Source organism: Lepus europaeus, chromosome 20 (genome assembly GCF_033115175.1).
Source record: "Lepus europaeus isolate LE1 chromosome 20, mLepTim1.pri, whole genome shotgun sequence".
NCBI classification, from domain to species: Eukaryota; Metazoa; Chordata; class Mammalia; order Lagomorpha; family Leporidae; genus Lepus; species Lepus europaeus.
This window is the reverse complement of record NC_084846.1, coordinates 8,426,965-8,438,874: the sequence shown is the minus strand read 5'-3', so window position 1 is coordinate 8,438,874 and position 11,910 is coordinate 8,426,965. Positions and strand designations below refer to the sequence as shown.

The following is an 11,910-nucleotide window of genomic DNA, read 5'->3' as shown; positions in this document are numbered from 1 at the left end:
GATGGGTGCTACCTCATGGCTGAAATCAGAACTATAACATTGTTATATTCATCTGTATTTTAATACATGCATATGTATGTGTGCTTTATGTTATGTCTACATGTGTGTATATGATTGGTACCAAATTAGATATGGCATGGTAGATTATTGAATTGGAATTAAGTGAATACCCATAAATTGAACAAGAATCAACTAAAATGCTTTTCCAGGGTCACATGATTTCAAAAACTCTTTAGCAAGCAAGTCCAGTTTGATGCTTTTGTTTTAATCCTAAACAGTATTGTGTTCGATCAAAACACTCGTATATTTAACTTTTGGGCTCTTGTGTAAGTGATAGTGTAAGTGATAGTCTCACAATCGCCTACTGTTATCTATGATGTCCCCAAATGAACAAGACACCCTAATCCAAGATTATGAAGATGAAGAGATAGAGGAAATGCAAGAAGCAGATCTCAAAAAATTGATAAGAACATTAAGAAGTTCTCAAAAACAAATTCTTGAACTACAGAAATCCTTAATGGACAAGATAGAAAATCTCTCTCATGAAAATGAAATATTAAGGAGGAATCAAAATGAAATGAAACAACTAGTAGAACATGAAACTGTGATAGTGACAAAAAACCACAATGAAATGAACAACTCAACAGATCAAATGACAAACACATTAGAGAGCCTTAAAAACAGAATGGGTGAAGCAGAACGGAGAATATCGGAATTAGAAGACAGAGAACAGGAAAGGAAACAGTCAAATCAAAGAAAAGAAGAAGAAATCAGAAATCTAAAAAATACTGTCAGGAATCTACAGGATAGTATTAAAAAACCCAACATTCGGGTTCTAGGAGTTCCTGAAGGCATGGAGAGGGAGAAAGGATTAGAAGGCCTTTTTAGTGAGATACTAGCAGAAAATTTCCCAGGCTTGGAGAAGGACAGAGACATCCTAGTACAGGAAGCTCATAGAACCCATAATAAACATGATCAAAAGAGATCCTCACCACGACACGTCGTAATCAAACTCACCACAGTGAAACACAAAGAAAAGATGCTAAAATGTGCAAGAGAGAAACGCCAGATTACTCTTGGAGGATCTCCAATTAGACTCACAGCTGACTTCTCATCAGAAATCCTACAAGCAAGGAGAGAATGGCGAGATATAGCCCAGGTGATAAGAGAGAAAAACTGCCAGCCCAGAATATTATATCCTGCAAAGCTCTCATTTGTGAATGAAGGTGAAAGAAAGACCTTTCACAGCAAACAGAAATTGAAAGAATTTGTCGCCACTCGTCCAGCCCTGCAAAAGATGCTTAAAGATGTGTTACATACAGAAACACAGAAACACGGCCACCAATATGAAAGAAGATAAAGGAAGGAAACCCCACAGCAAAAGATCACAGGAGTCTCAAACCATATATTAGAAAATATCTTTGGCAAATGAAAGGGCAAAGTTACTCCTTCTCAATAGTCACATTGAATGTTAATGCCCTGAACTGTCCAGTTAAAAGACACCGATTGAGTGATTGGGTTAAGGAACAAAACCCACATATTTGCTGCTTACAAGAAACTCATCTTTCCAACACTGATGCATACAGACTGAAAGTGAAAGGCTGGAAAAAGATATACCATGCCAACAGAAATGAAAAAAGCGCGGGCGTAGCCATCTTAATATCGGACAACATAAACTTTACCACAAAAACTGTTAGGAGAGACAAAGAGGGGCACTATATAATGATTAAGGGATCCATTCAACAGGAAGATATAACGATTATCAATGTATATGCACCTAATTACAGGGCACCAGCTTATTTAAAAGACTTGTTAAGGGACTTAAAGGGAGACTTAGACCCCAATACAATAGTACTGGGGGACTTCAAGACTCCACTCTCAGAGATAGACAGATCAACAGGACAGATTATCAACAAGGAGACAGTAGATTTAAATGACACTATAGCCCAAATGGATCTAACAGATATATACAGAACATTTCATCCTACATCTAAGGACTTTACATTCTTCTCAGCAGTACATGGCCTTCTCTAGGATTGACCACATACTAGGCCATAAAGCAAGTCTCAGAAAATTCAAAAGAATTAGAATCCTACCATGCAGCTTCTCAGACCACAAAGGAATGAAATTGGAAATTAGCAACTCAGGAATCCCTAGAGCACATGCAAACACATGGAGATTGGACAACATGCTCCTGAATGAACAATGGGTCATAGAAGAAATTAAAAGAGAAATCAAAAATTTTCTGGAAGTAAATGAGGATAACAGTACAACATACCAAAACCTCTGGGATACAACAAAAGCAGTGTTAAGAGGAAAGTTTATATCAATAGGTGCCTACATCAAGAAATTGGAAAGGCACCAAATAGATGAGCTTTCAAGTCCTCTCAAGGATCTAGAAAATCTTCAGCAAACCAAACCCAAACCCAGTAGGAGAAGAGAAATAATTAAAATCAAAGAAGAAATCAACAGGATTGAATCCAAAATAAATTACAAAAAATCAGCCAAACAAGGAGTTGGTTTTTTGAAATCAGCCAAACAAGGAGCTGGTTTTTTGAAAAAATAAACAAAATTGACACCACATTGGCTCAACTAACTAAAAAAGAAGAGAAAAGACCCAAATCAATAGGATCAGAGATGAAAATGGAAACGTAACAACAGACACCACAGAAAGAAAAAGAATCATCAGAAATTACTACAAGGACTTGTATGCCAGCAAACAGGGAAATCTATCAGAAATGGACAGATTCTTGGACACATACAACCTACCTAAATTGAGCCAGGAAGACATAGAAAACCTAAACAGACCCATAACTGACACAGAAATTGAAACAGTAATAAAGGCCCTCCCAACAAAGAAAAGCCCAGGACCAGATGGATTCACTGCTGAATTCTACCAGACATTTAGAGAAGAACTAACTCCAATTCTTCTCAAACTATTCAAAACAATTGAAAAAGAGGGAATCCTCCCAAATTCTTTCTATGAAGCCAGCATCACCTTAACCCCTAAGCCGGAAGAAGATGCAAAATTGAAAGAGAATTACAGACCAATATCCCTGATGAACATAGATGCAAAAATCCTCAATAAAATTCTGGCCAATAGAATGCAACAACACATCAGAAAGATCATCCACCCAGCCCAAGTGGGATTTATCCCTGGTATGCAGGGATGGTTCAACGTCTGCAAAACATCAACGTAATACACTACATTAACAGACTGCAGAAGAAAAACCATATGATTCTCTCAATAGACGCATAGAAAGCATTTGATAAAATACAACACCCTATCATGATGAAAACTCTAAGCAAACTGGGTATGGAAGGAACATTCCTCAATACAATCAAAGCAATATATGAAAAACCCACGGCCAACATCCTATTGAATGGGGAAAAGATGGAAGCATTTCTGCTGAGATCTGGTACCAGACAGGGATGCCCACTCTCACCACTGCTCTTCAATATAGTTCTGGAAGTTTTAGCCAGAGCTATTAGGCAAGAAAAAGAAATTAAAGGGATACAAATTGGGAAGGAAGAACTCAAACTATCCCTCTTTGCAGATGATATGATTCTTTATTTAGGGGACCCAAAGAACTCTACTAAGAGACTGCTGGAACTCATCGAAGAGTTTGGCAAAGTAGCAGGATATAAAATCAATGCACAAAAATCAACAGCCTTTGTATACACAGGCAATGCCACGGCTGAGGAAGAACTTCTAAGATCAATCCCATTCACAATAGCTACAAAAACAATCAAATACCTTGGAATAAATTTAACCAAGGACGTTAATGATCTCTACAATAAAAACTACAAAACCTTTAGAAAGAAATAGAAGAGGATACCAAAAAATGGAGAAATCTTCCATGCTCATGGATTGGAAGAATCCATATCATCAAAATGTCTATTCTCCCAAAAGCAATTTATACATTCAATGCAATACCAATCAAGATACCAAAGACATTGTTCTCAGATCTGGAAAAAATGATGCTGAAATTCATATGGAGACACAAAAGACCTCGAATAGCCAAAGCAATCCTGTACAACAAAAACAAAGCCGGAGGCATCACAATACCAGATTTCAGGACATACTACAGGGCAGTTGTTATCAAAATAGCATGGTACTGGTACAGAAACAGATGGATAGACCAATGGAACAGAATAGAAACACCAGAAATCAATCCAAACATTTACAGCCAACTTCTATTTGATCAAAGATCCAAAACTAATCCCTGGAATAAGGACAGTGCATTCAATAAATGGTGCTGGGAAAATTGGATTTCCATGTGCAGAAGCTTGAAGCAAGACCCCTAACTTTCACTTTACACAAAAATTCACTCAACATGGATTAAAGACTTAAATCTACAACCCGAAACCATCAAATTATTAGAGAGCATTGGAGAAACCCTGCAAGATATAGGTACAGGCAAAGACTTCTTGGAAAAGACCCCAGGAGCACAGGCAGTCAAAACCAAAATTAACATTTGGGATTGCATCAAATTGAGAAGTTTCTGTACTTCAAAAGAAACAGTCAGGAAAGTGAAGAGGCAACCTACAGAACGGGAAAAAATATTTGCAAACCATACTACAGATAAAGGGTTGATAACCAGAATCTACAAAGAAATCATGAAAATCCACAGCAACAGAACAAACAACGCACTTAAGAGATGGGCCAAGGACCTCAATAGACATTTTTCGAAAGAGGAAATCCAAATGGCCAACAGACACATGAAAAAATGTTCAAGATCACTAGCAATCAGAGAAATGCAAATCAAAACTACAATGAGGTTTCACCTCACCCCGGTGAGAATGGCTCACTTTCAGAAATCTACCAACAATAGATGCTGGTGAGGATGTGGGGAAAAAGGGACACTAACCCACTGTTGGTGGGAATGCAAACTGGTTAAGCCACTATGGAAGTCAGTCTGGATTCCTCAGAAACCTGAACATAATGCTACCATACAACCCAGCCATCCCACTCCTTGGAATTTACCCAAAGGAAATTAATTTGGCTAATAAAAAAGCCATCTGCACATTAATGTTTATTGCAGCTCAATTCACAATAGCTAAGACCTGGAACCAACCCAAATGCCCATCAACAGTAGACTGGATAAAGAAATTATGGGACATGTACTCCATAGAATACTATACAGCAGTAAGGAACAATGAAACCCAGTCATTTGCAGGAAGATGGAGGAATCTGGAAAATATCATGCTGAGTGAATCAAGACAGTCCCAAAGAGACAAATATCATTTGTTTTCCCTGATCGGCGACAACTGAGCACCAAATGGGAAACCTGTTGAAGTGAAATGGACACTATAAGAAACAATGAACTGATCAGCTCCTGTCCTGACTTTAGATGTACAATGTAATACTTTATCCTTTTTAGTATTTGTTGTTGTTTTAGTTGTTCTAGTACTAGTGGTTGAACTCTGTAATTAACACACAATTTTTCTTAGGTGTCTAAATTTTAACTGAAAAGTGATCCCTGTTAAATTTTAGAGTGGAAAAAGAGAGGGAGGAGATGTACAATTTGGGACATGCACAATCAGACTTGCCCCAAATGATGGAGTTAGAAATGTACCAGGGCAGTCCAATACAATCCCATCAAGGTGGCATGTACCAATACCATCTCACTAGTCCAAGTGATCAATTTTAGTTCACAATTGATCATACTGATAGGTCTAAGAATCAAAGGGATCACACAAACAAGACAAGTGTCTGCTACTACTAACTGATAGAATCAAAAAGGGAGAGAAGGATCCAACATGGGAAGTGGGATACACCGCAGACTCATAGAATGGCAGACGTCCTAAATAGCAATCTGGCCTCAGAATCAGCCCTTAAGGTATTCGGATCTGGCTGAAGAGCCCATGAGACTATTGTAGGCATGGAAAGCCAAGATACCATGGAAAAGAAAAAAAAAGAAAACCTAAATGAAAGATCTCTGTGAGTGAGATCCCATTGGAAAGAATGGGTCCATCAAAGAAGGAGGTACCTTTCTCTGAAGGGAGGAGAGAACTTCCACTTTGACTATGACCCTATCGGAATAAGATCAAAGTCAGCGAACTCTGAAGGCTTCCATAGCCCTGTCAACTCATGACTAGAGCCTAGGGAGATTACTGACACCATGAACAGGAGTGTCAAATTGTTAAGTCAGCAACAGAAGTCACTGTGTACTTACATTCCATGTGGGATCTGTCCTTAATGTGTTGTCTAATGTGCAGTGATGCTATAACTAGTACTGAAACAGTATTTTTACACTTTGTGTTTCTGCGTGGGTACAAACTGATGAGATCTTTACTAATTATATACTGAGTTGATCTTCTGTATATAAAGAGAATTGGAAATGAAAAAAAAACCTGGTGTTAAATTGGAAATGGCATAGAAAATTAATTAATTAAAAAAAATATTATGTAGGATCTCTGTCTTTAATGTGCTGTACACTATTTTTAATGCTATAACTAGTCCTCCAACAGTATTTTTTTTCACTTTGTGTTGCTATATGGGGGCAAACTGTTGAAATCTTTACCTAATATATACTAAACTGATCTTCTGTATATAAAGAGGGTTGAAAATGAATCATGATGTGATTGGAAGGGGAGAGGGAGTGGGAAAGGGGAGGGTTGTGGGTGGGAGGGAAGTTTTGGGAGGGGGAAGCCATTGTAACCCATAAGCTGTACTTTGGAAATTTATATTCATTAAATAAAAGTTTAATAAAAAAATTTCCATGGGCAATTCAAACATAATTGTTAAATTAGGTGAATGTAAGTGGGACAAACATTATTAAATGCCTCTTCAACACTGTAAAATTATTTTTATTGCCTTAAATATTCAGGTTAGAATACAATATTAGCTATTCATCATAGTCTATGTCATTTCTGAAGAAGATATTACTAAACATGAATTATGAAGCAATGAGTTTAAGTTGATATACTTTGAAATATTTTTGTTTATCATTTAAACTAAATATGTTTGGCTTGCTCATAAGTATTATTATGAGAAAAATATATAATTTGTAGAGATTATGAAGTGATATTGGACTACAGAATGCACCTCGCTAAGGATTAAAATACTAAATAACATCACCAATGAGAAATAGGAAATGAAATTACTCTGTATGTTAGAAATTGAATGTGTTCTGTAAAAGATTTTACCAAATATGATGGTAAATATTTTTCAGAGAAGAAGAATGGTTTTCTCCTAAGATATTTTGAATGTTCCAATAGGAGAAAAAAATAGTAGGACATATGAGGAAAGATTATGGAAAATCGTGGAAGATTTATAGATCATGAACTTAACGGAACTGTGTGTTTTTCACGTGTTAAGGTGATTTAAATACAGGATATATTATGATAGCACAAAATTATGTGGGTCAAATAGAAAGTAGAAATGAAAAAGATTCTAGTACTTGAGCACTCAAAGAAATGCATTTCTTCACACATATTAGACCTTTTCTATGATTCTAAATTAAACTCTTATTAGAGATAGTTGTATATGAACTTGTACATGTAAGAAATAGACATGGTGATCATGCGCCCTTGACACAGGTTCCCAAATGATGAATTCTTGCAAAATGGCAGTGAATTATCACACTCAGGTTATTAGCATTGAGAACAACCAAAATACAAAGCAGGTGCAGCAACATAAACTCCACGAGTAGCCCTTTTACAGCCACAACTGCTATTTTCCTGGTCCAATACCTGACCCCTTCAACTTCTTATTTCTGCACCATTTATGTAGTGATAGCATTTCAAAATATCCTATAAACAACTCTACCAGAAATGGTGCAGTAGATACTGCTGGGGTCATGTTTTCTAGTGACAATAATGGACACTGGATGTGGAACTGAAATGGGAACAGTATCCTTAGATGGGGCTAAAACCCAATGAGAAATTATATAGCACACTTAAAGAGGCCAACACTGTGGGGTAGCAGGCTAATCCTCCGCATGCAGTGCTAGCATCCCATATGGGCACGGGTTTCAGTCCTGGCTACTCCTCTTATTTTTTTTTTTTGACAGGCAGAGTGGATAGTGAGAGAGAGAGACAGAGAGGAAGGTCTTCCTTTTTGCCGTTGGTTCACCCTCCAATGGCCACTGCGGCCGGTGCATCTCCCTGATCCGAAGCCAGGAGCCAGGTGCTTCTCCTGGTCTCCCATGCGGGTGCAGGGCCCAAGGACTAGGGCCATCCTCCACTGCCTTCCCGGGCCATAACAGAGAGCTGGCCTGGAAGAGGGGCCACTGGGATAGAATCCGGTGTCCCGACCGGGACTAGAACCCGGTGTGCCGGTGCCACAAGGCGGAGGATTAGCCTGTTAAGCCACGGTGCCAGCTGCTACTCCTCTTCTTATCCAGGTCTCTGCAGATGGCCTGGTAAAGCAGCAGAAGGTGAACCAAGTACTTGGGCCCCACATGGGAGACCCAGGAGAGCTCCTGGCTTCTGCCTTTGGATTTGCCCAGCTCCGGCTGTTGTGGCCACTTGGGGAGTGAACCAACAGATGGAAAACCTCTCTCTCTGTCTCTCCCTGTCTATATCTGTAATTGTACCTCTCAAACAAATAAATCTTTAAGAAAGCACACTTAACTATTTAATTCCACATTATCAGAAAGAGAAGTTAAATTAGTGATGGAGACAGGAATGATAAGTGTAAGAAAGAAAAACTATTCTCAGATTTTGCTGTGCTACAGATTATGGAAATGAGCATAGTTACCACATGTGGTATGTAGACTACACGAGTATTTTTCAGTAAAAAAAAGGACCTGGGAAGAACTTATTTGGAAGATGTTTTACTGTATTGTGATATATAAGGGAATTTCCAAATATTTTTGATCCCAGGTCAGGGATATTTTTGGGAAAGAAGGAAGATGTTGAAGGAAGAAACTACAGTATCCTAGGAAAAGCAAAAAGATTAATTCAATTGCACAGAGAATTTGAAGTCAGTGTAACATGAATACAGTAAAGAAACAGAAGGAGAAAATTCTATTTTCACAATCAGACCCAAGAGTAAGAGCTTCTGATACTGAGAATTTGGTCCCTGCAATGCCTGGCAGTTCTTCAGTCCCAAGGCAATTGGCCCATTTAGGATTTTCCTCCCAATGATCTTTTCAGAGCCCTCTTCATGTCTGTGTTCCTTAGGCTGTAGATGAAGGGGTTCAGCATGGGGGTGACTACGGTGTATATCACCGAGGCCATGGCAGTTGAGTGTGGGTTTTGAGAAATGGCAGAACCAAGATACACACCTAGCCCTGTGCAATAAAATAAGGAGACGATGGAGAGGTGAGAGGCACAGGTGGAAAAGGCTTTGTTCTTCCCCTGAGCTGACGAGATTGCACGGATGGCAGAGATAATCTTAGAATAGGAGTAAAGGATCCCAGCCAGGGGACCACCTCCCAGCAGCACAGATGTGAAATAGATCATGAGGTCATTGAGAAAGGTATCAGAGCAGACACTGCGAAGCACCTGACTCAGTTCACAAAAAAAGTGAGGGATTTCCAAGTGTATGCAAAACGATAGTTGCAGCACCATTGAGCTGTGTAACATGGCCTGCAGGACACTGAGGATCCAGGAAGCCAGGACCAGCTGCACACAGAGCCGGGGGTTCATGATGACCATGTAATGCAGAGGGTGACAGATGGCCACAAACCTGTCATAGGCCATCACAGCCAGAAGAAAGTCATCCAACCCAACAAATAGGATGAAGAAGAACATCTGGGTGATGCAGCCTGCATAGCTGATGGCTTTGCTCTGCGTCTGGATGTTCACCAGCATCTTGGGGACGGTGGTGGAGGTGAAGCAGACGTCCACCAAGGATAGGTTGGAGAGGAAGAAGTACATGGGCGTGTGGAGGTGGGGGTCTGAGAGGATGGCCAGGACAATGAGCAGGTTCCCAGCCACAGTAACCAGGTACATGGAGAGGAAGAGCCCAAATATGACAGGCTGCAATGCTGGGACCTCTGAGAATCCCAGGAGAAGGAATTCTGAAAGTTGTGTTTTATTGTCTACTTTCATATATGTTATGTTCCTAGAAAACACAGAAACAGAACATGAGACAAGGAATTATTATCATCTTCTGAAATGCTATTGTTTATATTTACATTATTATTACTTATATTTATATTTACAGCCAAGAATTCAATCTACTTTATGTCTAACTCCAGTCTCCCATACTGGATCCCTGTGCCAACTCTGATTAGGAGCTCCTGTTCCATACACACCCTTTCTCCTTGAGGACTACAGATGGAATGTTGACCTTGTTCTGGGAACTGTCTAGAAATGAGCAGACAGTGCAAGATAACAAATGTGCCTACAGTAACAGAAGGGAAAAAATTATGATGATCTATCAATAGTTTCTTAGAATAATGATCAAAATATGTTTTGTTTGAAGGCAAAAAAATTGAAATCCATGCATAGCTGTTTCATAATAGGCGTTTCTCATGAAATTTCTGTTCATCCTTCATATATGTGGATTTCAATAGGTGTTTACACTGAAATAAAGTTATATTTTGGGAAGCTGGCATTGTGGCACAGCAGGTAAAGCTTCTGCCTACAGTGCCAGCATCCCATATGGGCACCGGTTTGGATCCCAGCTGCTTCACTTCTGACCCAGATCCCTACTAATATCCTGGGAAAAGCAGCAGAAGATGGTCCAAGCATTTGGGTCCCTGCATCCACGTGGGAAACCCAGATGATGCTCCTTTGTGGCCATCTGGGGAATGAACGAGTAGAGGGAATAGATGGAAGATCTTTCTCCCTCTCTCTCTGTCTGTAACTCTGACTTTCCAATAAAGAAGTGAATCTTCAAAAGCTTATCATTTGACTCCATCATACACAGAGTATTTGAATTACCTTAGCGCTCTCTCGTCAGGGAAAAAATATGATATGCAGAAAAAGAAATGAGCTACAAAGGTGAAAGCACAAGTTTTCAGGGAAAGCCTGCAGAAGGGGCAGAATTCCCTCTTCCCACACCACACACATTTTTAGAGAGGAATGGATCCCAGGCAAAATGTCAGCCTCAGTGGTGTGATCATGTTCTGCCTTCTGTCTAAAAGCATGTTAATAAAAACACCTACCCAGTAAACGAGAAAATAAAATAGGCTCAATGGAGAAAAAAACTAATTATCTCAGTTGAATCCTGAGCAACACATAGAAAGACATTCACAGATTGGAAACACTCCAATAGGAAAAATATGAGCAGAGCCGGCACTGTAGGGTAGTAGGCTAAGCTGCCACCTGCAGTGCCAGTGTCCCATATGAACAACTGTTCGAGTCTGGCTGCTCCACTTCCAGACCAGCTCCCTGCTAATGCACATGAGAAAGCAGTGGAAGATGGCCCAAGTGCCATCGTGGGAGACCCAGGAGAAGCTTCAGGCTTTGAATCAGCTCAGCTCTAGCCATTGTAGCCATTTGGAGAGTGAACCAGTGGATGGAAGATCTCTCTCTCTGTCTATCCCTCTCTCCATCTGTAATTCTACCTTTCAAATAAATAAATAATCTTTAAAAAATATGAGCAAAGAGAGTACTGACAATTCAAAAAAGAAAATAGACCAAATCCCCCAAACACAGACACAAAATTGAGTCATTTTTAGACAGAACAATAGAAAAGTTGCTTGTGCCTGTTCTTTCGATATTGGGTCTGTTGGGTTTTCTTTGGTCTTGTGGATGACATGGTCCCCTTTCTCAAAATCTGCAGAAAATGGAACTTACTGACTCAAGTAGTGCAGAAGTATTTTGAATATTTTAAAAGCAGTGAGGATAACACGACTGGACAGATAGACTTGACCACACAAGATGTATATGCGCTCAGACAATCCCCCACATAAATCTACGCATAGAGAAAATAACTGAATCACAGACAGCAAAGGTGGCAAAATTTCCAAGTCTTACATTTTAAAGCATACAGTACCTAGAGCAGGA

At 39.4% G+C, this 11,910-nt stretch overlaps 1 protein-coding gene across 1 annotated transcript; it reads right to left on the bottom strand.

Moving 5' to 3' along the window:
- Positions 1-9,075: 9,075 nt before the first annotated feature.
- On the bottom strand, positions 9,076-10,005 carry LOC133749486 (olfactory receptor 7A10-like). The gene has a single exon (XM_062178658.1). The coding sequence runs from the start codon at positions 10,003-10,005 to the stop codon at positions 9,076-9,078; it is 930 nt and encodes a 309-aa protein (XP_062034642.1).
- Between the last annotated feature and the right edge of the window lie 1,905 nt (positions 10,006-11,910).